This window comes from Serinus canaria, chromosome 15, assembly GCF_022539315.1.
Source record: "Serinus canaria isolate serCan28SL12 chromosome 15, serCan2020, whole genome shotgun sequence".
Classification (NCBI taxonomy): domain Eukaryota; kingdom Metazoa; phylum Chordata; class Aves; order Passeriformes; family Fringillidae; genus Serinus; species Serinus canaria.
In genome coordinates this window covers 9694293-9720245 of record NC_066329.1, presented here as the reverse complement: position 1 = coordinate 9720245, position 25953 = coordinate 9694293, and the positions used below count along the sequence as shown (strand labels likewise).

General features: G+C 53.2%; 1 protein-coding gene across 12 annotated transcripts in view; it reads left to right on the top strand.

The window, feature by feature from the left end:
- SGSM1 (small G protein signaling modulator 1) overlaps positions 1-25953 on the top strand; it is a 36587-nt gene that overhangs the window by 316 nt on the left and 10318 nt on the right. For 2 of the 12 annotated variants that reach the window (XR_007778912.1, XM_030230046.2), the window contains exons 3-19: positions 10037-10112; positions 13609-13771; positions 14558-14710; positions 15193-15260; positions 15399-15544; positions 15951-16082; positions 16583-16707; positions 18049-18116; positions 18471-18637; positions 19027-19156; positions 20334-20504; positions 21352-21490; positions 21743-21807; positions 22152-22297; positions 23237-23365; positions 23925-24107; positions 25744-25815. Coding sequence is in view for 11 of the 12 variants with exons in the window: in XM_030230046.2 (XP_030085906.2) it covers positions 10037-10112; positions 13609-13771; positions 14558-14710; positions 15193-15260; positions 15399-15544; positions 15951-16082; positions 16583-16707; positions 18049-18116; positions 18471-18637; positions 19027-19156; positions 20334-20504; positions 21352-21490; positions 21743-21807; positions 22152-22297; positions 23237-23365; positions 23925-24107; positions 25744-25815 (2133 nt within the window). In the remaining variant the exon portion in view is untranslated. Of the gene's footprint in view, positions 1-79; positions 8393-8512; positions 10113-13608; positions 13772-14557; positions 14711-15192; positions 15261-15398; positions 15545-15950; positions 16083-16582; positions 16708-18048; positions 18117-18470; positions 18638-19026; positions 19157-20333; positions 20505-21351; positions 21491-21742; positions 21808-22151; positions 22298-23236; positions 23366-23924; positions 24108-25743; positions 25816-25953 lie in introns of those variants that run through there. The other 10 variants (XM_050980525.1, XM_050980524.1, XM_050980522.1 and 7 more) reach the window with 10 other exon arrangements.

Here is a 25953-nt window from a genome sequence, read left to right as displayed (position 1 = left end):
GTTCAGAGCCCCCAAAAACCAGCCCGGAGCGGGGCCGAGAGCCCAGCGGGGCGCGGTTGCGGGTCCCGGGGGGCGGAGGAGCATCCCTGCAGCGCCAGTGCCTTGGAAAATCCTTGGCATCCTTGGAAAATCGCCTTTGGCTGGGAGCAGAGCGCGCCACAACTTGGGATTTTCCGCAGGGGAAAAGGGGCGACTCCCGGTGCTGCATCCTTCCCTTGGGAGCGGGGATGGGACGAGCCCTTCCCGAAGCTCCTTGGCAGGGCGGGGGGGCAGCGGGGGCTGGGGACCCCGGCCAGGAAAAGGGGGGGCCCAAATGTGTGTGCCCGGTGCGGGGTGATGGCGTTCCGCATCTCGCCGTGCTCCCCCTCCTCGGGCACCTTTAACTCTATTAGTTTGTGCGTTGTTTTATGCCGAGCTGCCCGGAGCTCCGTGTTTATGCCGTGTGTCACAGCCGAGCCCACGGTCCATCGAGTCCCGGAGCCGGGTCCTGCCCGGTGCTGGGTCACCGGGGGCTGTTGTCATGTCCTGCCCACGCTCTGTCCCCGCAGGTCACCTCCCGGGATGCCGGAGGGGGGGAGGTGTGTGCTGGTTTGTTTCTGGTGTTACGAGCATCTCGCTATCCGGTGTGCAGGGAGTGGAAGGCGCTGCTCGGAGTCGGGAGGAGCAGAGCCGTGGGTGGTGGGTCTGGGGAGGGTGACAGCGCTGCCCATCCAGACCACTTCCCACCTTTAATCCTGTGCCGGGTGTGGTGCTAAGGAATACCACTGGTTGCCTCAGCAACGGCTATTAAGCCAGGAAAAGGGTATGACATTTATTTAGCGTTGTGGATAGAGCTGCCATCTCATTATTGCTGTCTGTGGCAGCTCCTGAGTGCAGAGACAGCTGCTGCAGGGTGGCAGCCAGGGCTGCTCCTGGCTTCCCCCAGAGCCTCTCCTGTGCTGGCCTTCAATGCCTGGCTCTACTGCCTCCCAGGGCTGGGGGAAAGTGGAGCTGGCACCTCAGGGAGCAGAGCTGGGCTCGATTCCTGCCCTTCTGCTGGTTTGGGGGAGATAATTGGGGTTTGGTGAATGTGGGTAAAGCCTGAGAGAGGGAGGGGTGCCTGAGGAAAGCCCTCCTGCCCTGTGAAGTGCCACCATGGTGCTTTGAGCTGGGTGTTTGTCACTCTCTGGGCTCTCTCCAGCAGCCCCTTGGTGCTGACACAGAGCAGAGGCTTTTTCCTGGTGGTCCCATTGCTTGGGATGTTGGTGTGGGTTCCCTGCAGGTACCAGGTGGTTGCCATTGCCTTGGGATTTGCCTTCCACTCCTGCTGGAAGTGCTGAGCTTGGGCAGGGGCTGTGGGTGCACAGCCACCCAGGCTGGGGAATTCCATGGAGTGGAATTCCCACTGTGCTCTGTTAGGAATGAAAAACCTGGGGAAACATGATCCTGTAGGTTATGGGGTTAATTATTCAGCACCATGGCTGGAACCAGGAGCAGGTGGGGCATTCTTGTGCCTGTTGCTCTCTGCTCATGCTTTTGGTTTTCCTTTCTCTTCTAGGCTGACCTCAGGTTAAGTCAGGAGCTTGTGCAGACTCCAAGGAGCAGTAGAAAGGCCCAGTTGCAGAAATTTGGGTGGGGTTTTTTTCCCCACTCCCAGAATTTTAACCTTTCTCAGAGCTGTATTATTCCCATTTCACAAGGCCACACCTGGTTTTGGTCCCTCAGTGCAGGTGAGCCCAGCTGAGAGCAGGGACAGGCAGGGCTGTCCTTGGGAAGCTGTGCCACATCTGTCACCCCAGGGCCACAGCTGAGAAGACAAACACTGGGAAGAAGCTCTGATCTGAGCAGGGACAGAAACAATAAACTGGAATTAGCCAGGGCACTGAGCAGCCCTCAGTATTTGGCTGTTGCCATGGTTAAGGTTCTGGAGAAGTCCTGTGCTGCAGTGGATGTGCAGGTTGAGATGAGCTGTGTGATCTGTCACCATCTTCTTCCTCCCCCCCAAGCCCATATGGCCAAAATAAATCAAACCAACCCTGGAAGCTGCAGGATTGACTGTTTGTCAGCAGGCTGCAAGGGAAGGAGTGGAGTCTGACTCTCTGAGGCATCCTGGCTGCTGTTATGCAGGATGAGCAGCATGACCAGCACTCTCTGATTTTTTAGGGCTTTTATCAGATAGAATGAGGCTTTTTTACCAACCCAGAAATACCCAGGTTTGGAGGGGTGTGGGTTTTCAACTGGAAATATTCCCCTTGTAACCTGTGCTCCTCCTTCTTTTCCAAGTTTTGTTGTGCATGGAGGAGAGTCCTGAGCTCTGCACAGAGGAAGGGAAGCAGATGTTACCTGTCCAATCCACCTGCACACGTGTCCCTGGAATGTGAGCTGAGAGAAAAGCTGGGTGGTGTGTGAAAGCAAACAGTCCTCTTGGTCTTTCTTCTGCAAAAAAACTTAGTTTATGTTTAACTTGCCACTCAGGAAGCAGCTCTGAGTCTTTACTCATCAGGAACTGTTGAACCTGGACTGAATATTTTGCTGCCTGTTCTTAGAAATCTTTCAAATATTTGGGTTGACCACAGCCTGCTTGTCTTCTGCCAGATATATTGTTTATTTTTCAGTAGCTGGAATGGTTGTCACTGTGTAGCTGTTGACTAATTCCTTCATCATGTGTCATGGGAACAGCAGTCAGTCTCTTCCTCCCACCCTTTCAGAGAAGCCCCTGCCTTGCAGCCATGTTGCCTGGTTTGTGGCTAAATAACACAAATGACTGGTAAGAGCAATGTTTTTGCAGCTTGGGTTTGTTTTTCTGTGTGCCTGCTCTTCCAAAATATCAGATTGCAGGCATCAGTGCCAGCTATTTCATTCTGGATGGGTAGAAAATTGTAAATTAATTTAATGTTACTAAGATTTGAAAAATTAATGTTGAGAGCTTTAAGTGTTCTCAAGGCCAGTTTATTAAAAATTAAAAAAAAAAAAAGGGAAAAGGCCTTTGTGTAGCTGTCAAAAGTGTTCAGGCAAGATAAGGATGAGGATGATGGGCTGCAGGTTGGTGATGAAAGCTGCTGTTGGCAGAGGGGACCCTCTGATGTCAAGCACCCAGGGCAGCCTTTTTCAGATATTTCTGTGCCAGGAGAGAACAGAGGGCCCTTAATGCAGCATTTCTCGATTGCCTGCATCGATCTGCTCTGAAGAGCAGCTCTGATCACTGGGGACCATTTCCTCTCCTCTCAGAGATAAAAGCAGGGCTTTGCACAAGAGCTCTCGTGCTCCAGGAACCCCTGCCTTGAGCCTTCATCCCCAGAGCAGGTTTTGTGCTGCTTTCCCCCTTCCTCACACCTTCTCTGGGCCAGGGGAGCCTCTGTCCTCTGCTGCCAAAATTTCCTGCCCTCCTCCCTCCCTGCATCCTGGCTGTTGCCATGGAAATGCCTGGCTGTGCACAGATTCAGGACTTCAGGGCAGTTTGGAGCTGGAAGCTGCCCTTGGTTTCAGCATCATCCTTTGCCATGTCCCAGTGAATCCAAAAGGCTCCTCAGGGTGCCATCAGTGCCTTGGAAAAACAGGAGCTTTGGGATGTGGTGAGAGCAGAGCCCAGCTTCGAGGCTGGGTGTGCTGGAAACACAGAAATGACTAAAGTTTGCCTCAAATGTTTCCTTAAATGTCTGTATTGAGCATTTACAGCGAGCAGTGCCCACAGATGGTGTGGAAATGTGCCTTTGACAGGAATAGCACCGGCTAGAACGTGATCTCAGGCAGCTTAAATTCGTGTTGCAAGCAGGGATTCTTTGGCCAAAAGTTGATGTTCTGTGAAGAAAGTCTGCAGCAAAACACTCTCAGCAAGCACACGTGGCTGGGATCACCCCTGTGTCCCCCAGGGTGCAATGCTGCACTGTGGAGCCTTCCATTAACGTGTTTTAAATTCATTTTCCAGCAAACTGCGCAAATATTCCGAGTTCTTCTCCTCCCTTATCCCCCCAGGAGCCTCACCCCAGCATCCAGCTGTGAGCACAGGCAGTTCCAGGGGAAGGGCTGGCCTGGAATTCCCTCCTGGGTGTCACGTGGAGGATCCCTCAGCTGCAGGAGGTGGCATCTTTTATTCAGCAAGTGGTCATAAATAATGAAAGAAGACTTTTAGAAAAGCCAGAGGTCTCAGTGGGCTGGAGGGTGATCGATGTTCCTGAGGCAGCAAGAACAGGGAGCTGCCAAATGGCTCTCAAGGCAGGTGCCTGGTGCCATCAGAGCTGTCCCTGTGCTGTCCCCTCGTGCCAGGGGTTCCCAAAATGTCTCTGGGTGTAAATGCTGCCTGTGCCCTGCAGCTGGGGGGGTTTAACTGATCCCAGCACAATTAATTTGGGTTTTTTGTAGTGGTCAGGCACTAAACTCTTGGAGAAGTGGCAGAGCAGGGCTGCAGCTGGGGGTGGTGCTGAACAGTGTGTCTGGCACCTGATTTTGGGATCATCAGGGGTGTTTGTTGCAGGAGAGATCAGGGAGGTGGTAAGGCAGGAGAAACGGGAATCCTGCAGCACCGAGTCTGAAATGTGAATTTTATCAACAAGGCTGCTGAAAAAGGGCAGCAAGACAGGCAACAGGCAGGCATTTCATTTTCAAATGAGCAGATAAATCTGCTTGGTGAGAGGTTTCAGTCTGAGAACTTCTGCTGTAGCTGCAAAAGTGGCTTCAGCTCCTGTAGTATTTTCTGGGTTCCCAGGACGAAGGGAGGGAAATGATGGATCTGACTCCATGTTCTCAGAAGGCTAATTTATTATTTCATGATCTATATTGCATTGAGGAATGCTACACTAAAACTATACTAAAGAATAGAGAAAGGATACAGACAGAAGGCTAAAGGATAATAATGAAAAACTGGTGACTCCTTCCAGAGTCCTGACACAGCCTGACTGGGGTTGGTCATTCAGTTAAAACAATTCACATGAAACCAATCCAACAACCTCCAAACCACATTCCAAAGCAGCAAAACACAGGAGAAGCCAATGAGATAATATTGTTTTCCTTTCTCTCTGAGGCATCTCAGCTTCCCAGGAGAAGAATCCTGGGCAAAGAGATTTTTCAGAAAATGTGATGGTGACAAGCTCCAGCATGGGCAATGTGGTGAAATATCCCAGGATTTCTATCCAGCATTCCCTGTACATTCCTGTGGGCACCAGAAGGACTTGGGGTTTGGAAAAATGCCTTTGTGACCTGGGGCTGAGCAGAGATTCTGCACTTGCTTTGCCTGGGACACCTTTGGTACATCCAGCAAAACCAGGCTTACATTCCTGCTGGGAAATATCCCCCTGCAGGGCAGGGGAGGCTGATTGTCCTTGCAAATACAGCCCTGCCTGGGGATGTCCTAATGTTGCACCTCAGTGATCTTCAGCATTTTGTAACACCTGAGAAGTGCTGCAGAGTTCCATGGGGAGCTGCTTCCTGGGGAGATTTTTTGGGGAAAGAAACCTTGGTTGGGAGCAGCAATTACAGGAGAGCTCAGATCACATCAGGGAATGCCCACATTGCACCAAAACTGACAAGGAAAATGGGATTTTTTTTTTTAAAGTGCAAGAATTAACTTCAAACACATAATCAAAGCAGTGATGAGAACACTGATGAGAATGAGAAAACTCCAGCTTGGAAAAGAATTTGAGAATCAAATCAAGTTTAAAGGCTCTTTCATCAGTGGATTGGGTGGTTCTGGGGTTTTTTAAATGATTTTGTTGTTTTGTTTGATGGCTTTTGAGGACTTGCTGGTTCTCCTGGGCCAGGTGGGTTGAACAGGAGCAGTGAACCTGAAGTGCTGGGTGAATGATTTGGCTCAGTGTTCTTGGAGGTCTCTTCCAACCTAAACAATTCCATGATTCTGGGATGAGTTCTGTGATTCTGAGGGGGTACAGGCAGTGCAGCTTCCTGGCTCTGGTCCTGTAGCATCTCATCCACCTGATCTGTCAGCCTGTCTAGAGGTGGATGTTCAGAGGGAGCAGGAGACATCCCCATCCTCATCTCCATCACCATTTTTAGCTGTAAATCCTTTGGGTTTGGGTTTGGGATGGAATGGGATGCTCTCCCACTGCTTTGGCTCCAGTGTGGGGCTGCTGTGCCACTTTTTTTGCTCATCCAGGCATTTTTTTTGGTGCTGGATATGGCAGCCAGGCCCATTCCTGGATCTGGTGGCCAGGAGCATCCCCACAGCTCCCTCAGCCTGTGGCAATGGCAGCGAGCTTGACCCTGGAACAGGACTGGGAAAAGGATCTCCCTGGGGACTCTGTTTGCATCTGGCTTGCTGTAAACAATTTCACAGAGTTATGAGCATGGCCAGATAACCAGGAGGTGCTGTGCATCCACAGAAATGCCTCCATAACCAGTGAAAGGCTGTGCAAGAGGCAGGAAAAGAGACTGCAGGTGATCCAGAGTACAGGTTCTACAGGGAACAATCTGACCAGGCACAACAGCTGAGAGTCAATATTGCCTTGGACTAATTAAACCTGCAGTTCTCAGTGTGCTCCTGGTCCCTGCACCTCGGTGGTGGCTGTGGCTGTGATAATATTTGGCTTGTTCCAGCAGGGTAAATGACAGCAAAGCTGAACTTTGGGTGATGAATATCCCTGGGAATTTTGTAGCAGAGAGGTCTAAACCTTCATCCTTCATCCCTCCCTGGGGTTGTTGGGCAGGTGAAGGTTTGGTTTCCCTTTCCAGGGGACTTGTCCTGTGCTCCCAGCTGGAGCCAGGGGGGCTGTTTGTGCTGTTGTGGAATACTTGATGATATTCCTCTCGAGTTTACCTACAGCTAAATTATTAGTTGCTGTTTTAATTTCTCTTCTAATAAAAAAGGAGCAAACATCTCATTTCCCTAGGCTGGCATGAGATCCAGAGTGGGCAGCTTCATCTGTTGGGATTGTTCTGGCTGCAGTCTGAGAATTAGCATTAAAATGCAGCACATTCAGAGTCTGCTCTGTGCAGGGAGCCAAGGGGTGTCACAAATCCCCTGGCAGATCCCAGCTGTGGTCCTGGTGATCCCAGCTGGCTGTGGGAGAGTCCTTTGGGGTCTGCAGGCAGCAGCACAGGAGATCTGTCAGGAGTTTTGGGCTTCTCTGGCTCTGAGCTGTCCTGCAGATGCCAGCTGTGTTTGTATGGGCAAATGTAAAATTGTTTTGTTGGAAAACTTTCCTGGTATGTAGAGAAAGTTGGGATCTCTTGGCTCCATTCCCTGGAAGTGTTGATTCTGTTCCCTGGAAGTGCCCAAGGCCAGCTTGGATGGGGCTTGGAGCAGCCTGGGATAGGGGAAGCTGTCCCTGCCCACGGCAGGGGGTGGAATGGGATGAGCTTTAAGTTCTTTCCCACCTACACCATTCCAGGATTCCAAGATATCCCTTGTTTTCTGTTACAAGGCCATGTCTGTCTGTCTGTGCTGGGGCTGGTGTTTGTATTTGTCACACACCAGGTGAGTGCCCTTGCTGCCCTTTCCACTTCCAGTCCTTTAGACTTGATTTATTTTTAATGTTACAACCTCAGTCAATGCAGTGCAATATTTTTTTATTTGTATTTTTGATGGGTAATTTTCCACTAAACTGTGTCTCTTGGAAGGTGTTTTGTTTGTGCCTCGAGCATGCAGGTGGTGTGTGCAGTGTTGGCACTGAAATGCCCACTCAGAGCCGTGTCCTGCTGTCCTGGATGGTCCCCAGGCCCTGGACAGACAGATGGTCACTGCCATGGGGAAGGGCCTGAGGCATTGTGTCAATGTACTGAAATTTCAAACAAATATTTGAATATACTCCTTATATTCCAATATTTCCTGATTGAATCAGAAGCTGGTAAAGGCATAACTCTGCAGATTGATTTTCAGGTGTATTTTGGTGTGTGTGGGGGTAAAATCCTGATAGCCCCAGTGCTGCCATGGGTGTACATTGAATATCTGTGTGTGGTCAGCTGGATGTGTGAGGGAAGGGCTGAGTCCTGCTGCCAGAGCAAGCTCAGCCTGCCTGGGTGAGGGTCAGGAGCCATCTGGAAAAGGGTGGCTCAGCCAAATTTCAGGGAATCCCTGAGGGCCCCAAGAAGTGAACCTCCCCACCAGGGGTGGTCAGGGATGGCTCCTGGGCTGGGCAAGATGCCAGAATATCTCCGGGGGGAATTCCAGGTGGAGGAAAAGGGGCAGCATGTGGTGGACACATGGAAGTGTGTGCTGCTCCCCATCCCTGCTCCAGCCCTGCAGCCAAGGCCTGGGGATGTGTGGGGAGACAGAGGCTCCTCTCCTCTTGCTGGGGCTGGCTCTGCCCCTGTTTCTGTTGCTGAGTGTGAAATGAAATGGTGCTGGAGCAAGGAGCCCTCAGTGAGAATGGCAGCTGCCCCTTCTCTGGTGCCCAGGTGGGGCACTGGGACAGGGGGAAGGTGAGGAGTGAAGGAGCCACCAGGAGAAACCTGAAGATGGGAGGTGAGGAGTGAAGGAGCACCAGGAGAAACCTGAAGATGGGAGATGAGGAGTGAGGACACCAGGAAACCTGAAGATGGATGAGGAGTGAAGGAGCCACCAGGAGAAACCTGAAGATGGGAGGTGAGGAGTGAAGGAGCCACCAGGAGGAAACTGAAGATGGGAGGTGAGGAGTGAAGGAGCCACCAGGAGGAAATTGAAGTTGAGAGGTGAGGAGTGAAGGAGCCACCAGGAGGAAATTGAAGTTGAGAGGTGAGGAATGAAGGAGCCACCAGGAGGTGCCCTGACCAGGGACAGCTGCAGTTTTAGGACACAATAAAGCACTGAGGTGGAAGATGGAGCTTTATCCTGGTCCCTGGGGTGTTCTTCCCAGTGGAGTCACTGCTCTGAGCACAGGGCTGGAATTTCCCAGTGCTCTGAGGCACCTCCAGTCCCGAGTTCCACATCTCAGTGACATTCCTTCCTGATTCAGTACCAGCTCATCCGAGCTGCTGGCATCCAGGGAAGTCTCAGGGCTCTGTTAGTCACCAGGCAGGGAGCAGTGCTGGCATCTCACCTGATGGCTCTGACGGAGCAGCTCTTGGCTCACAGAGTTTCTGCTCTTAATCCATGCTCAGGATTTCCTTTATGGAGCTGTCAGCTGTGCATAACTGACCTTGATTATACCTTGCAGAGGAGTTTAATTCCCCAAATGATGCCATTAAAAGTCTCTCATTCATGCCAAGGTTTGCTTGGCCAGGTCTTGACCTGCTGTATTTCCCTCCTCCCTGTGCCCTCAGGGAGAGCAGAGCTCAGCAGAGCTTCCTTCACACCTTCAGCTCTGTGCTGGCAACACTTTCCCCTGTGTTTTTCCAAAACCAAGATGTCACAGAGGCACTGGAAGATGAGATCCAGGCATGCTGGCAGCTGTGTTTGAAAGGAAAAGTGGTTGGGAAGTGAATGTTTGAGGAGCAAAGACTCAGCTGGGCTTTGGCTGCTTGCAGCAGGATTAGGGAGGGTGGCAGCTGGGGATGGGAGTCACCACTCTGCTGCCAGACCTGGCCTCCTGTCTGCTCCCTGCAGCAATTACCCTCCTAGTTTGTGTGGGGTCCTGTTTGTTTTTGTCCCCTAATGGTGGCCCTGATGAGCACTAAGTGACAGCTTCCCCTGGGTCAGCTGAGTGCCAGCTGTGAGTCAGAGAGGGCAGAGCTGCTGGCCCTGCTGTGCAAATGGAATTCCTGGGCACAGCTGGTGCCAGGTGATCACTGAATTAGGCACTGATGGAGAGTTGCAGTCATTTGGGACATCTGTGTCACAGGAAATTTGTCAAACAAAATGAGAGAAGAGAACAATGCTGTAAAAACCTTAAATATGAGATTTGGGTACCTTTATTGGATGACTTTTATCTAAGTGATGCTCAGTTCCCTCAGTTAATTCTCGGCTCATCGTTTTCCAACTGTGAAGTTTCTCAGAAATTAAACAATCTTTTTTTATACCTGACTTTTAGAAGTGGCTGGTGATGCTCAGCAGGCAGAGCTGCATCAATCCTCTGTGAGCTCTCCTGTGCCATTGGGAACACCTGGGAGCAGAGGGGGCTCCTGTGCACCCACCCCACTGCAGGTCCATGGCTGAGATTCCATGTTTTCCCTGACTGCCTCTGTCCTGCAGGTGAAGCAGATCATGGAGGAGGCTGTGACAAGGAAGTTTGTGCATGAGGACAGCAGCCACATCATCTCCTTTTGTGGTGAGTCTCCTGTGCTGGCCTGGACTGGGGGTTTTGGTGCTGTGGCACTCCTGGGAACCCATTCCAGCTCCAGGACCTTGGGCTGGGGGAATGGGGAGTGCCAGAGGATGGATTGTTCTGGCAGAGGTCACATTCCCTGAGGTTTTTGTGCTTAAAATATGCAGGGATGTGTCAAAAGAGGAGGGATGCTGGCACTGAGGAAGGACTAGAAACAATATTTTATTTTTAAATTCCCTTGAGAATTGATCTGGCTGAAAGTCTGGAAGTCCAAATCTTTTCTCTGCTGTTATGGAATAGGAGTTTCTGGAAAGGAGGCTGGGCTTCCTCCTTTCCTGCTGGGCCCTCACACCAAAGACAGCCAGGAGCCTGTTCCCAGCCCCTGGCCCCTGTGTGACAGAGCAGAGCAGACCTCCAGGTGTGACTCATTCCCTGCTTTTCTGTGCAGCACGAGGCTCCTCAAACTGGCATTATTTATAGGCTCCTGTGACAGGGAGCTGAGGCATCCAGGCACAAAGGGCTCCTTGCTTCCTTCTGGCCTCTTAAGATGCTGCTGCACTTCCCTGGTTCCTGGTGTCCCCCTCCTGCTCCATCTGCTGGAATGGTTCCTTCACCTTCCCCAGTGCTGTGGCTCTCCAGGAGCTGGGTGAGCTTGTAAATAATCTCTTTCCCTGCCAAGCAGAGCATGCTGCAAGCCTGGCTCTGGCTGCCAGAGCTGCCCTTTTCCCTGGAGAGAGCTGCCTTGCCTTCCCAGCAGAGCCCTCTGCACAGCACAAACCCCTGGGGATGGAGCCAGGGGTCTGGCAGGGAAGGGCAGCAGCCCCCGTGGTGCTGGGAGGGGGGGTTTGGAGCAGACAAACACGAGCTGGCATCTGTCACACCCAGGCTGCCCTGGGAGGCTGATGGGGAGCCCAGGGTTTGGTGTCCACGTCAGCCAAGGCTGCTCAGCCCGAGGGGTTTGGATCATGTCAGAGCTCTGGGCAGCTCAGGAATATCTTCAGTCTTTTGCCAGGAGTCAAAGCTGCCCCTTAGCTGGGTGCAGCTGATGCACCAGGTTCATCTGCTCTAGATTGTATCCTGGATATCCTGGCTCTGCTGTAAGTTATATCCTGAGGGGTGAGGAGAATCTCTTTGCAGTGTTGATAAAACTGAGCTCCAAACCTCATCCTATTTAAAAATCCTGCCATCACCCCTATATTTAGTAGAGCATGGGGAGAGTTTTTCCTGTGGAAGCTGCACATTTCCCTGTAGTTTGCCAGCAGGAGAGGTGTTTTGCACGGGTTCAGATCTGGCATTGGAAACAGATGCTGCTGACAGCTCTGTCTTGGTGCTCTGTGCCAGAGGCCTGTCAGGAGTTGAGATTTCTCCCTGCCTGGCAGGAGCTGGGATGTGCTGCCTGTGACCTGAGCACAGTGAGAGCACCAGTGCTCCTGGGAATTTGGAATGGAACTGGTGGCACTGGGAGCTCCCTTTTTGGGAGTGCAGCAGGTGCAGCCCTGGCTGCTCACCCCCCGTGGGTACCTGAGCTTTCAGCACCAGCCTGAGCTGTGCACTCCACATGGGCACCCCTGGGTGCATTCCCAGGCAGGTGGGGCTGTTTGTCACTTGTATTTTAGCCATGGAGCATAGGACAAATGAAGGAGGTGTTGGCTTTTCTGGCAAAGCCATGGAGCAGTTTGGGTTTAATTTTATTTGTGGCTGCACATAATCCTGGGGCAGATGAAGCCCTCTGAGCTTTGGGAGGGCTTGTGAAGGGCCTGGTTTCAAAGCCAGATGTCCATGCAGTGGCTCTGCCTGGCTGCTGGGAGTCAGCAGGGCTGGGCTGGCCCAAATCTGTTGCTGTTCTGCCAGCACAGGTTGTGTCTCATCTCCCCTCGGATGCTGCTGCTGGGCACCACGCTCAGGCATGGATCAGGGCAGGATAATGAGCCTCTCCCAGCCTCGGAGCTGCTGAGATGGGGCTGCATGGAATGCCTTTTTCTGTGTCTCCATGGAGTTGCTCAGCTGTAGGGAAGTGTGCCTTTCCAGGCAGGAGGGGAAGCAGCATCCGGGCTCAGCTCAGCAGCGCTGGCTTCCCGGGGAGGAGGGAGCAGAACTCCTTCCTTGTCAGACCTGGATCAAGGGCCTGAGGACTGTAGGTCTGTGTGATTTTCCAGGGCTTTGATCAGCCTGTTTAATCAGTCTGTGTTTGGCACCAGACATCCATCCTGAGCCCTCCCAGGGCGCTTTGGGAACGAGCTGCTGGCTGAGCCTGTCTGCGCCTTTCTGTGGAGTCATCGCTGGTTCCTGGGATCCCTGCTCACCCTGGCAGGGCAGGGAAGGTGTCTGGGGCTGTCTGGGCTCTCACTGGGGTTTGGTGAGTGCTTCTGGGCACAGTTCAGGACATGGAGTCAGGCACTGCCTTCCACAGGGGCTTAATGAGTCCCCGTGTCCCCTAGTGCCAACGGAGTCCCCAAAGCCAGACTGAGCTGCTGGCACTGCCTGTGGTTCATCCCCAGGGTCTTTGTTCCTTTCAGCTTTTCAGAAAAATATTTGTATGAACATTAAGATTTTTGGGGGGTCCCATTTCCTGTGCTGGTTTAGAAACCCTCAGGGTGCCTGTCCTTGCTCCTGAGCTTTCTCCTCCTGACTTGCACCATCCCAGCACACAGAGTGAAACCTCCTGTTCCAGCTGTGCCCATCCTTCAGACTGGGCTGAAGGGAAAACATCAGGGAGATGCTGGTTTCTCCACAATCCACAAAAAAAAAAAACCACAAAAAGGAGAGTGTCAGCCTGTTTGCCCAGCATAGCAATTGCCCTGCCTGGAGAAGCTGTAGTGCTTGTTGTTAATTCCCATGTGGGATGGGATTCCAATTTCCTGAAGCCAAGGTGGGAATGTCTCTGCCTTCAGATTTACTGTCTGAGGAATTTTAGGAGCTTCCATCTATGGAAGTGTTCAAGGATAGGTTGGATGGGGCTTAGAGCAACCTGGTCTAGTAGGAGGGCTCCTGATGAACAGTCCCTTTCTGGATTCCTTGTAATCCCCTCAGATCCTGGGGGGTGCTGTGTGGTCTCCACACAACCTTCTCTTCCCCAGGCTGCACAGCCCCATCTCTCTCAGCCTGACTCCATAGGGAAGGTGATCCAGTGACCCCAAGGCTGCCCCAGTTGGGTGGAGCACGGTGCTACCAAAGCCAAGATGGCATGGTGCTATAACTCTGTGTGTTCCATTGATGGGCCAGTCCCTCAAAGAGCTGGACTGGGTGATCCCTGTGGCTTCTTCCAGCTGGGAATATCCTGATCCTGAGGCCTGTCCTCTCTCAGCCTGACTCCATAGGGGAGGTGCTCCAGTGACCCCAAGGTTGACTCAGTTGGGTAGAGCATGGCGCTACCAAAGCCAAGATTGCTATAACTCTGTGTTCCATTGATGGGCCAATCCCTCAAAGAGCTGGACTGGGTGATCCCTGTGGCTCCTTCCAGCTGGGAATATCCTGATCCTGAGGCCTGTGCTCTCTGCAGCCGCCGTGGAATGCTGTGTGCTGTTCGGGCTGAAGCGGAGGGCGGCCGGGTTCCTGCGCAGCAACAAGATCGCAGCACTCTTCATGAAGGTGGGCAAGAGCTTCCCCCTGGCAGAGGAGCTCTGCAGGAAGGTGCAGGACCTGGAGCAGCTCATTGAGAACGCGTAAGGCACCAGCGTGGCTGCCAGTCCTCTCTGCTCACTCGGGTTTTGGGGTGGGAAGTGTGGTTTGAGTCCCAGCTTGAGCCTTGACAGGAGGAGTTGCTCCTTCAGTCTTCTCTCCTGGGCTTTTTATATTTTGACCAAACTGGTTGATGTTCTAGGAGACTGAGTTGTGGTTTTAGCAGGGGTGGACAAGTTTTAAGTCTCTCTGCCTCTGCTCTGGTGCTTCAGGGACAGCTGAGCATGCTGCTCCTGAGCTGTCCGAGTTTATGGACCAGTTCACCAAGCTGTCCGAGTTTATGGACCAGTTCACCAAGCTGGAACCACGTTTGGCCTGTCTCAGTGTGCAGGGCTCAGAGCTGCAGTAATTCAGCTGCTCTTTGGGAGAGGATTACTCATCCTTGGACAATTAGCAGGGAGATGGATGGAGCAGCTACCTGCGGGCAGGAATTTTAAGCTGTCCTAAGATGAGCTGCTCTGCCTGTGAGCTCAGCCGTGGAAATGTGTGTGGGCTGGAGGACTGTGCTGAGGAAGAGCAGAGTTCTGGGCTGTCTTTATAGTGGGGAACTGACTTGGTGATGTGGTTTCAAACACAGGTGTGGCCCCTCTGGAGCAGGGGATGGGATAGGGACAATAAGCACCTCCAGAGCTCTGTCCCAGGCAATTCCCTGGGATCCCCCAGCCAACACAGTCAGCACCCCCAAACCCCTGATGGCAGGGGTGCCCTGGGCTCCCTCAGAGTTTAGGGGTGAGCCTGTGGTGTTGTTGTCTCTTGTCTTGTACCTAAAGGAGAAACCAGGCCCAGGGGGTCCCGGAGAACGTGCGCAAGGTGCCGAAGATGCCCAACCTGTCTCCTCAGGCCATCAGGCACCTCTGGATCCGCACAGCCCTCTTCGAAAAGGTCCTGGATAAAATCGTGCACTACCTGGTGGAGAACAGCAGGTCAGCACTGGCACAGCCCACCCATGTCCTGCCCATGGCACTGGGGCAGTTGCTGGCTGGGCAACACCTGTATCCACACGGTCCAGGGAAGTCCCTGGGTAGCACAGGCCAGGTGTGTCACTCTGTGCCCATCGTGGGGACTCTGATGGATGCCCTGCTGCTGGTGACCACTGTGCACTCCCTAAAATACAGACAGCATTGTCTGTATGAAGGAATGAATTGTTGTCAGGGCTGCATTGTCCTTGTCTTCTGGAATCTGCATGCTCAGGTGTCCTGTGCTGCTGGGACAGGTTAGTTAGGAGATGGTGGTACTTGCAATGTGCTGCAGGAGGGTTGCTGCTCCCCAGGAATTTCTCAGCCTTTTTAGGGCTTCTTGCCCTCTCCCCATCAAGGGGTGATACAGAAAGAGAAGGGCATGATGGGGATATAAACCACTGCCTATAACTTTGCTCCAGCATTCTGCTGTCCTTTATTTCTTCTAGTAAGTACTATGAGAAGGAAGCTCTCCTGATGGATCCTGTGGATGGGCCAATTCTAGCATCTTTATTGGGTAACCCTTGCTTTACTTGCTTTCCCTCCTTGCTTTCCAAACCCATGCTCCCAAATCTGCGATCTGCAGACGCAGGAGGTGACCACGGCCGTGGGATCAAGGATGGCTCCCTTATGTTTGGGGTGTTCCTCTCCACAGTGGGGCCCTGTGCACTGGAGTACACCAAGATGAAGACTGCTGACCACTTCTGGACAGACCCCTCTGCAGATGAGCTGGTCCAGAGGCACAGGATCCACAGCTCCCACTGCCGCCAGGACTCGCCCACCAAGCGCCCGGCGCTCTGCGTGAGTGGGGGATAAACCTCTCTGCTCCTCCCACATCCTCAGCATCTGGGCTCCCTTTGCTTGGAAAGGCCTGTGGATCCCTCTGACGGGGGAAGTCTTTGAGGCAGAGGTGCTGGGGATGTGGCCCATGGAGAGCAGTGGTGTGCCAGCCCCTCCTGGCACTGCATTCCAGGGTCTGTGTCCCTGAGATCATCATGTATGAACAGAAAGCTGAATCTGCTCTGTGCACTGCAAACAAAATTCACTCCTGGCACTTCTCTGAGCTTGGACAAAGTCAGGAATCCCCTTAGAGGATCTGAGGGGAGGATTTCTAGTAGTGCCTCTTATAAGTGAGGTTCAAGAGAAGCTTTTGGGAAGCCAGGGGGTATCTGTGCTCACCTCACATTTGTGAGTGTGTCTCTTGCAGATTCAGAAAAGACATTCCAGTGGCAGCATGGATGACAGGCCATCCCTGTCTGCCAGGGACTACGTGGAGTCCCTGCACCAGAATTCCCGAGCCACGCTCCTGTACGGCAAGAACAACGTCCTGGTGCAGCCGGTGAGTCCTGCTGGGAGCCTGGGCTTGGAAACACTGCTCTGCCCCTCAGCACCTTCTTCTGTCCCAGACTGCTCTTGCATGGAGAAAAGCACATTTTCCATCTGGGAAGATTGTGTTTGTGGAGGTCTTGGTGATGTGGATCCTCCCAGTGGGAGGGAAGAGCTCTGTTCCAGCCTGGGTGGAAACACAGGCTCCTCTCCCTGCCCATTCTTTGCCACAAAACTCCTTCTCCTGTCCCCTCCTGCTTCTTGTAGTCAAATAAATGAAGTGCAAACTGCTTTTAGGTGGAGCTATTAGGTTTTCCTTGCTGGCCAGTTGCTCTCAGCCCTTTTCCAAGTCCTTGAGGTGTCCTGGAGTCTCTGCTAGGAGGTTTTCCAGGGACACAGTGGGTTCCTCCCTGTTTGTGACTGGCTGGGCAGGGCTGTGTGAGGGGCCACAACTGGGCTCCAGGGCTTTGTGCTTCTTCCAGCTCAGTGTGTCACTGTGTTTCTCCTCCCAAGCGAGACGACATGGAGGCAATCCCAGGATATCTGTCCCTTCACCAGACTGCTGACATCATGGCACTGAAGTGGACCCCCAACCAGCTGATGAATGGCTCCGTGGGGGACCTGGACTATGAGAAGAGGTGACTGGGAGGGAAGTGTTCCCCTGGGTCAGGGTTTGCATCTGGGATGCAAAGCCCATCACTGTTTTCCCAGAGAAACACTATCACCCTTGAGCCTGTAATGGGAAGGAGGCAGGGAGAGGGTGGCAGGAGGTGCTGTGAGGAATGTCTCTGCTGGGAAGTGCTCAGAGAGGGAGTGGAGCTTGTTCCAAAACAAACAGAATGGTTTTGTTTGTTGCCTTGGGGGATTTTCTGAGGCATTTTCTCTCCCTCCCTCCTAGCACACTGTGCTCCCAGGTTTCTCCTGCCTCCAGGAAAGTGGGAGTGTTGAGGACACTGATGCTTTGACCTAGAGATCTTCAGCAGAACTTGGTCTCAATTTCATTCATTGTCAGTTGTAGTTTTTTGTTTACCTGTGTGCTTTTCATCTCCACTTTCTTCTTGGCCCCTGGGCTGTCCAGTTGAGCCTGGTACCCTCCCCTAAAATCTGTTTTCATCTCTACACTCCTTTTCTGAGTTCTTGCCTTGGGCATCAGCCTAAGCTCTAAAAACTCCCAATGTCAAGACGTGACCAAGGAAGAGAGGAGGCAGATGGCACAGTAAGTATGACTGTACAGGGAGTCACTCTTGCACACCTTCCTGTCCTTCACGAGCTGTTTTTAATGTTATTTAAGCACTATTTTTACAAAGTGGCAGATGCTGCTGCTGCTCAGAATCTGGAAATTTGCTTTGCTGCAAAGAAGTGGGATGTGATTGAGTGCTGACACCCTTGGACAGCAGTGCTGGGCTCTCCACAGGAATGAAACCCTGCCTCTCTGCTCTCTCTGGTGGCCACCAGCTCTCCAGCATGTTCTAGATCTGCTCAGACACCTCGAGGTGCCTGTGCTGAGACCAAATCTGTTGTGAGCTCTGAAAAACCCCACAAATTGTGAGGGTTAATTTGCCTTCCCCAGGCCAGAGCAGCAGCCCAGGCTTGGACCTCATGGCACATTTCCTTGGGGCTGCTCCTGAGGGATTCTTGGGATGCTCAGAGGAGAGTGCTCAGCTCTGCAGGGCTCCAGTCCCTCCCTGCAGTAGCCAGGATCCATGGGCACATTTCTTGTGTCTGGGAACAGTGTGAGGGCAGAGAAACCACCCAGGCCAGGTGGGACAGGACTGGCCCTGACTGGTGAGGTGGCAGGGACAGTTCCTGGCTCTGGAGGCATGTCACTCATCAGGCTGGCATCACTGCTCTGGGATCTCATCTTTTCTGTGGCTTTGGCTGCTGCCAGGGGGTGAGGAGGAGGGATTGGAGCTGCTGTGAGCAGCAGCAGAGTCTCTCACACCCTGGAGGCTCACAGCTTCCCTGTCCCTCTGTTGCAGTGTGTACTGGGACTACGCCATGACCATTCGCCTGGAGGAGATCGTGTACCTGCACTGCCACCAGCAGGGTAAGGCACACCTGGGGCTCCTGGGGGCTCTGTCACCTGGCACTTGATCCCTCACCTCTGGGACACCATTCTGCTTTGGCTCCAGGGCAGTTCCCCAGAGCTCTGGGTGGTCACTATGATTTAAGTGCTTCTAGAAAAGTGTTTCCCCAGCTCCTGCTGTGGTGCTTGGCTGGGAGTGCTCCTTGCACTGATTTCCAAGGGGGTGATCCCAGCAAGACTTTTCCAAAGCCTGTCTTATCATGGACTTAGAGAAGAATCCACACAAGGAAGAAAGTCCTTATTTCCCACTCCCTGAGCTTTCCTGCCTGTGCTGTTTCCCTCACTGATGGCTCTGTCTGCTCTCGCTGTTGCCAGCAGTAGACAGTGGTGGCACGGTTGTCCTGGTGAGCCAGGATGGCATCCAGAGGCCACCTCTGCGCTTCCCCCGTGGAGGACACTTGCTGCAGTTCCTGTCCTGCCTGGAGAATGGCCTCCTGCCCCACGGGCAGCTGGATCCACCCCTCTGGTCACAGCGGGGAAAGGTGGGTGCCTCTTCCTGCTGAGGCTCCCCTGTGGACCCTCTGCCTGGCATTAGATTAGTGGCTGCTGTGTTTTAAATTATCCCCTCCCCAAAATTAATAAATTCAATTAATTAATATTAAAATATGATGGTTGGGTTTTGCTCATGGCCTTGCCCAGCTAAACAGACCCTTCTGGAAAGCTGGAGGGGTGCTGTGGGAAGGCTGCCCATGAGGGTTTGGCTCTCTGGGCTGTACCTACCCTGTGCCCAGCAGGGTTGTGGATTCACCTAACACTGGAAACTTGATCCAGCCCAGGGAATGTGCAGACATGGCAAAGCAGGTGGGGCAGGAGCTCGGGAAGGGAGTGGTTGGACATGGGTGGCTGGTGAAGGGCAGGTTCTGCTCCCCAGGGAAAGGTGTTCCCCAAACTGAAGAAGAGAAGCCCCCAGGGCTCCTCCGAGTCCGCGTCCGACAAGGAAGATGACGAAGCCACGGATTATGTCTTCAGGATCATCTACCCTGGGACACAGACAGAGTTTGGTGAGTGCAGGGCAGCCCTGGGGGGGCTGGAGGAGCTGGGACATGGCACTGATAGGCACGGGACAAGCTGGGAGGTGGTTCCAGGGGAGGGGCTCTGCTTGTGCTGGTGCTGCCTGATTTCAATGGCATCATTCCTCCCTGGGAGGGTGGCAGGCCCTGGCACAGAGAACAGCCAGATGTGGGTGCCCCACCCCTGGAAGGGTTCATTCTATCTTTTGGTTTTGTGTTGTTTTGTTTCTTTTTTTTTTTTTTTTTTTTTGTTATAATTTCCACTTGCTACTGATTCCTTTGTTTCTACAGCTGCACAACAGCATTAATGGTCAGCAAAATCCCCTCTTAATAATATCCACATAATATCAGTAAAAAGGTTCACTTTGGTCACTTGGGGGCCACCTTCTGCCATCACAAGCCCCCAGGGCTGATTCTTCTCTTGCTGCCCCCAGGCTGCACTAAATCTAGTGATGTTCCTTCAGTGTGGCTCCTGCAGCACAAAGGGGAGGTCCCAGCACCCTGCTCTGGGTGCTGCCAGGCTGCACCCACCTGTCTGCAGTCCCTAACTCAAGGGAATGGATGCTGCTGGATTCTCCAAAGCAGAAATTGCCTCTTCATGTCTGGTGGTGAATGATCTGAACCTGGGTGAAATGTCTGCACATTTGTCCTCACTCTTCTGTGAGATTCCAAGAGCTGTTTTCTCACCTCTGGGGACATCATAGGTGACTTTAGAAGGGGGAGAAAATGAGTGTTAGATGGAAGACTTGTGGAGTGTTTTTTAAAAAACAAATGGAAACCTTTTTCCTACATTTTGGAGGCTATGAGGGAGAAATTACATCCGCTGTGACTCCTCCATAACGTCAGTTGAGATTATACTTGGTTCTCCCTGCCTTCAGCTGACTAACACAATTCAGTGAGTCAGATAAAAACCTGATTGGGGCTAAAACAGCAGATAGAGATGTGCCTTTCTGTGGCTGCCTTTTGATCTACCCCTTAAAATTCCATGCTGGGGGCCACATTTTCTGGGAAATGAATTGCTGCCACCTCCTCAGCTGGCATCATCACAGCCTGTGCTGTTCCTGTGCACCTCCTCAGCCAGGGGTGGAACTGCATCATTCTCTCTTCTCCACAGATTCTTCCTTTCTCCCCTTTCACTGGTGCCTTTGTCCTCTCTCTGTGTCTCTAGTTGCCATTAATGGTGCTTTTCACCCACTCCTTGCACCTGTGACTGCTGGGAGAGGGAAGATCATGAAGATTCCAGCTGGAAGCAAGATGGTGGTGATCCCCAAATGGTGTCTGAGTCTCCCTGGCAGATCCCGAGCTCTCCGTGCTGCTCTGGGCACCTCTTGGCATCAGTGTAATGAGCTCTTGGTTGGGTCTGGTGCTCAGCTCACCTGTGTTGTCACTTGAGAGCTCCTGCAGAGCTGTCCCTGTCAGACTGTCACTGACCCATCAGCTCAGTGGGAGGGGAAGGGACTTCTGTGGGAATAATTCAGTATTTTTCCTGCCAATGTCATTCATTCCTTATCACAAGCAGGGAGAGCCAGTGAGACCAAAGGAGAGCAAGGACCCAGCCAGAAGCTGAAATTTCTACCACAATTTAATTTCAAAGGAGGAGTAAAAAGGATTATTCCTCATGGCCAGGGCTGTGTGTGGGTGGTACCTGAGCAGGACCCGAGGCCTTTGGAGCAGCACTTTGAGTTTAAGCATGGATTAACAAGTGACAACATTCAGAGCTCCTGCTGTGCCTCTCAACCTCTTCATCCAAGTCTTCATCTCCTGTCTTGTGATTTGGGTGCTCCCTTCTTTCCCTGAACTTTGGATGGGATCCTTTGAGGGATGGGCCTTTTCCCTTGCAGTAATCCACTCTTCCTGGGACAGCAGCTGATTTCAATCCTGTTTTCTCTCTGGAGCCTGTGTTGGGTGTTGGGTTTCTACCTTGGTCAGCACGAAGCAGTTTAAGATCAGCTTTCTGAATTAGCTGGTTAATTAGCAATGGTTCTCTCTCATCAGTGCTCTTTGTTCCCTTTCCTTTCTCCTGAGCTCACCAGTGCTGTGATTCCCCATGGTGGCTCCTGCTTGGTTGCTGGAGCCTCCTTGGCCAGAGTGGGATGCTGCGTTTGCCAATGCAAGCTCTCTCTGTAGCTCCCTGACTGCAGGGCAGTGCCAGGCTGTAGCTGATGCTCCTCTCTGCCCTCCTGCAGTGCCCCAGGACCTGATGGATGCTCCAGGGGCTGTCCTGCCCCCCATGTGGCAGCCCAGCACCCGCAAATCCTCCTGCTCCTCCTGCTCCCAGAGTGGCTCCTCCAACGGGGGCCCGGCCAATGGCTGCAGCCACGAGAGGTATGAGGGCACAGGGCTCATGTCCAGCAGCCATGGCAGGGTCACTGGGAGGTGGCTGAGGTGAGGCTTGTCCCTGCATCTGGGACATCTCAGCTGCTCCATAGCCTGGCAGCAGGAAGTGCTGCTCTGAACCCAGGGCAGCATCCCTGGTGAATCCTTGCAGGCAAAGTTGGATCAGTGGGATCCAAGCCAGGCTGAGGGGATGCAGAGGAGCATTTTCTGCCCTCATATCCTATGTGGTTTTGTTGCCAGAGCTCCATTGAAGCTGCTGTGTGACAACATGAAATACCAGATCCTGTCCCGGGCTTTCTATGGATGTGAGTACTTGTCACCCCGCTGCTGCCTTGGGATGTGTGACAGGACAAGGGATGAGGTCCTGGGCTGGGAGTGGTGCTGGGACAGCTGGCAGTGGCTGGGGGAGCTGGGACCAGCCTGCTGCACATGTTCAGGGTGGGGAGCAAACAGGTGGGCTCTGACTCTCAGCTTTGAGCCCTGTGAGCAGCAGCACTGGGGGTACAAGATGAGGACTTGTCCTGGTAGAATCCCTGCTCCAAGGGCTGGATGTGGCTGCAGGGAGTCTCCCCCAGCAGAGCTTCCTCCTGCTCTTCATCCTCGTGTTTCCTGGAGTTGCCCAGCTGAAGGTGTGATGTTCCTGCTGCAGGGTTGGCCTACTGCAGACACCTGTCCACGGTGAGGACCCACCTGTCGGCGCTGGTGAACCACAACATCGTGTCCCCTGATGTCCCCTGCAGCGCCAACGCAGGGCTCACCGTGGACATCTGGCACAAATACTTGCAGGACAGCTCGGTAGGGCCATGCCCTGGGGACACAACAGCTCTTCTGGGCTTGGGGAGCCCAGGGCAGTGTCACTGAAGTGGGTGTAGCACGGGGAGGTGGTGAAACACGTCAAGAAGTTCCTCAAGGAGGGAAGTCAGCCAGGCTGTCCCAGGCTGCACAGAGCCTGAGGCTCCTAATCCTTGGCATGTGGGAGCTGAGGAGTGAGCACTGCTCTTCTTCAAGTGCTTCTGCTCAGAGCCTGCCTGCAGCAGTGTCTGTCACCCAGGTGCTGCTGACCTGAGTGAGGTCCTGACGTGCTGCCACCTCAGGGGCAAGCAGTGGTGCTTTGGTGACTTTGTGGGTCACTTTTTGGTGTGAGAGCCAAAATGTCCACCCACAGCCTCTGGCTCTGCTTAAGCCTAGGCAGGGGTCTGAGGGATCATGGGCAGTGGGGCTGGAGGCTCTCTAACACAGAGACTAGACAGAGCTAAAGAATAAAGTAGGGATTTATTAAAAAGCCTCAATGGATCCACCTTGGGCAGCACAAGAGCCCAGCAAGGCTATACCCAAGATGGTCACAAAATGCTCAACTGGTCACTGGGTCTCACACTTTTATAAGTTCTGCTCCACTTGCATATTGGAGCTAATTGTCCAGTTAGAGCTTTAGCCCATGAAGCCCCATCCTTGTTTTTCTCTCTTCAGCCCACGTTTCTGCTCTTGGGCCTAAGATTTGGATCGTTTGTCCTTAGTCCCCAGCTAGAGAAGAAATTGTTTTGTCTCCCTACTCTGTGCAGAGAGCTCACCATCCCCTAGTATGAAGCTCAGAACTACCAAAGCAGCACAGAATCTGAAAAACACAAAAGCTAAAACCTGAGGCATCAGCTGTGGTGCTGATGGGTGGCACAGCCAGGCTGGGGACACCTGTATCTCCTGGCTGTGTCTGTGCCCTGACCCAGGCTCTCCCCACAGAGTTACGAGGACCAGGAGCTGCTGCGGCTGATCTACTACGGCGGGATCCAGCACGAGATCAGGAAGGCTGTGTGGCCCTTCCTGCTGGGCCATTACCAGTTTGGGATGACAGAGGCAGAGAGGAAGGAGGTTGGTGAGGGTGTGCTGCCAGCTCAGCAGCCCGGTGTGCTCACTGCTGTGCCCTGGTCCTGCCCAGTGGAGGGGTCTGCTGGCAGAGGTCTGTTAGCTCCATGGAAGATGGTTTGAAGTAGGGGTGAGGAGGAAGAGCATCTTCCTGGCACTGAGGGGCTGTGAAGCATGGCACTGGGCTTCCTGGCTCCCTTTTCCAGCATGGAAGAAGCCTCAGCACACCCCTGTGAGCCCACTGGGCCTCATGTCCACTCTGGACTGGGCTGTAGGTAGGAGTGGGACAAACCCTTGCATCAGCAGGAATTGATAGAGCCAAGCTTCTCACTGGCCTGTGCAGCTCCTCATGTTCAGTGCCTTGTGCACCTTGGGAGGGCAGGGAGGAGATGGGTGGGCATTTTTCCATCCAAATTTTGGCCATGTTTTGTGCAGGGTAAGGGTGGCTGTGTCCCACGAGTTCACACAAATGTGCACCGCCCTGTGTGGGGCACAGTTGGGGCTGGTTTGGGACTCTCCATGGTTTGGGACAGCCATTGCCAGCCCCTGTCCCCCTGTGTGCCAGGCTGACGAGCAGACCCGGGCGTGCTATGAGCACACCATGGCAGAGTGGCTGGGCTGCGAGGCCATCGTCCGGCAGCGCGAGAAGGAGTCGCACGCTGCAGCCCTGGCCAAGTGCTCCTCGGGGGCCAGCCTGGACTCCCACATCCAGAGGATGATGCACAGGGACTCGACCATCAGCAACGAGGTGAGGCCTTGGGCAGTGCCCACCCAGAGTCCCTGTGGGGTGCAGACACAGGTGCTGCCCAGCCTCCTCCCCTGACCTGTGCCCACCTGGGTGTCTATTTCCTCACTGTGTTCTGTGGAAGTGAAATACTCAGGATTAGCTCCATGGAAGATGGTTTGAAGTAGGGGTGAGGAAGAAGAGCATGTTTCTGGCACTGAGGGGCTGTGAAGCAGGGCACTGGGCTTCCTGACTCCCTTTTCCAGCATGGAAGAAGCCTCAGCACACCCTCAGTACACTGTGTCATCCAGCACCTTGGGGACTGGCTTTTAGCAATGCAGTGAGGAATGAGATCTACAGCCCAAACCAAAGGGTGTGGAGGGAAAAGCCTGTGAAAGGAAAGGCAGTCCTGGGAACAGAGTCCAGGGAGTGTTTCCGTGAGAGTTTTGTCCTTGGAGGAGAAGAGCCCAGCAATGCAGAGCATTCCCTGACCTCAGGCTGCTGGCCCAGAGGGGAGGTGAGCGCTGGAGATTTGATCTGCTTCCCTCTGGGAAGTTTATGTGGGTGCTTTGGGAAAGAGATGAGCTCAGCCCCAGTCCTGCAGGCTACATGTGTGCCCAGAGAGGGAGAGATGCAGGGAAGGCAGGTCTGAGCCAGGGGCAGGGTGGAACTAGATGATGCAGCTCTCAGAGTGAGCAGAGGCACTGCTCCATTGGCTGAAGCCTGGGAATCATTCCCATCCCCTCAGCATCTCCACCATGGCTCTTCCTTTGGACCCACGTGTGGGAAGGGAGCTGGCAGAGTGAACACACAAAAAGTTCCCCCCTTTTCCCATCTCAACCTGAAATTTCCTGTTTTAAGTGCTCCCATGGTAATGGAGGAAAACTGTCACCCTTCCTTTCCCCACCAGAGCCCTGCCCAGCAAACACCCACAATGCAAGGGTGGGGACAGCTTCTGTTCTGAATGTGCTGTATTTTCTTAAAATCCTATTGTTTGTGTGTGATGTCATGGCCACGCTCTGCACCTCTGCTCAGTTAATGGGGATGACTTGTTCTCATTGAGGTCTGGTTGTTCAGAGGGACCCCACGGAGCCAGGCTGGTGCCTGCAAAGCCCAGCCCTTCCCTCTGTGCTTCAGCTGGAAGCCAGAACAGGGTGCTCGTGACTTTGAGAGGAGCTGCTTCCACCGAGTCTGGCTTAAAACATCAATATTTGTCCTTGAAGAAAAGGGAAAAAGCATGAATATGCTTGGAGGGACTGTTTTATAGCCTGACTTCATTGTTTATGTAAATGGAGCTGGGCTGAGCTGCATTGCTGCCAAATTAGGACAGAGATTTGTAGAAATTCGCACTCCAGGGAGGCAGCGTGACCTCCGTGCAGGCCAGAGGAAAGCAGCTCCTTCAGACCCAACACACAGCACTTGAACAAGTGCATTGACCTGACAAAACATTGCCTTTGCCACCTCCCCAGCAGTGTCAGGGGCTGAGGCAGGGCACTGTGCTGGGTGGCACCATGGATGTGACAGGAAAATCATGGGTCAGATATTTACTGGATGCATTTTCTGCTTGTTCTTCGCCTGCAGAAGTGCCAGCTCTGCTTGACTTCCCTGAGCCCTTTGCTTTTCTTTTGTTTCTCACTGCCCTTTTCCCTGTCCCCTGCAGTCCTCACAGAGCTGCAGCTCCGGCCGGCAGAACCACGCCCGGCTGCAGAGTGACTCCAGCTCCAGCACCCAGGTGAGCACCTTGTCCCTCCGTTCCTTGTCCCTCCGTTCCTTGTCCCTCCGTTCCTTGTCCCTCCGTTCCTTGTCCCTCCGTTCCTTGTCCCCACGGCTCTGCCTTGGCTTGGGCTGACCCCTCACCACAACCACAGTG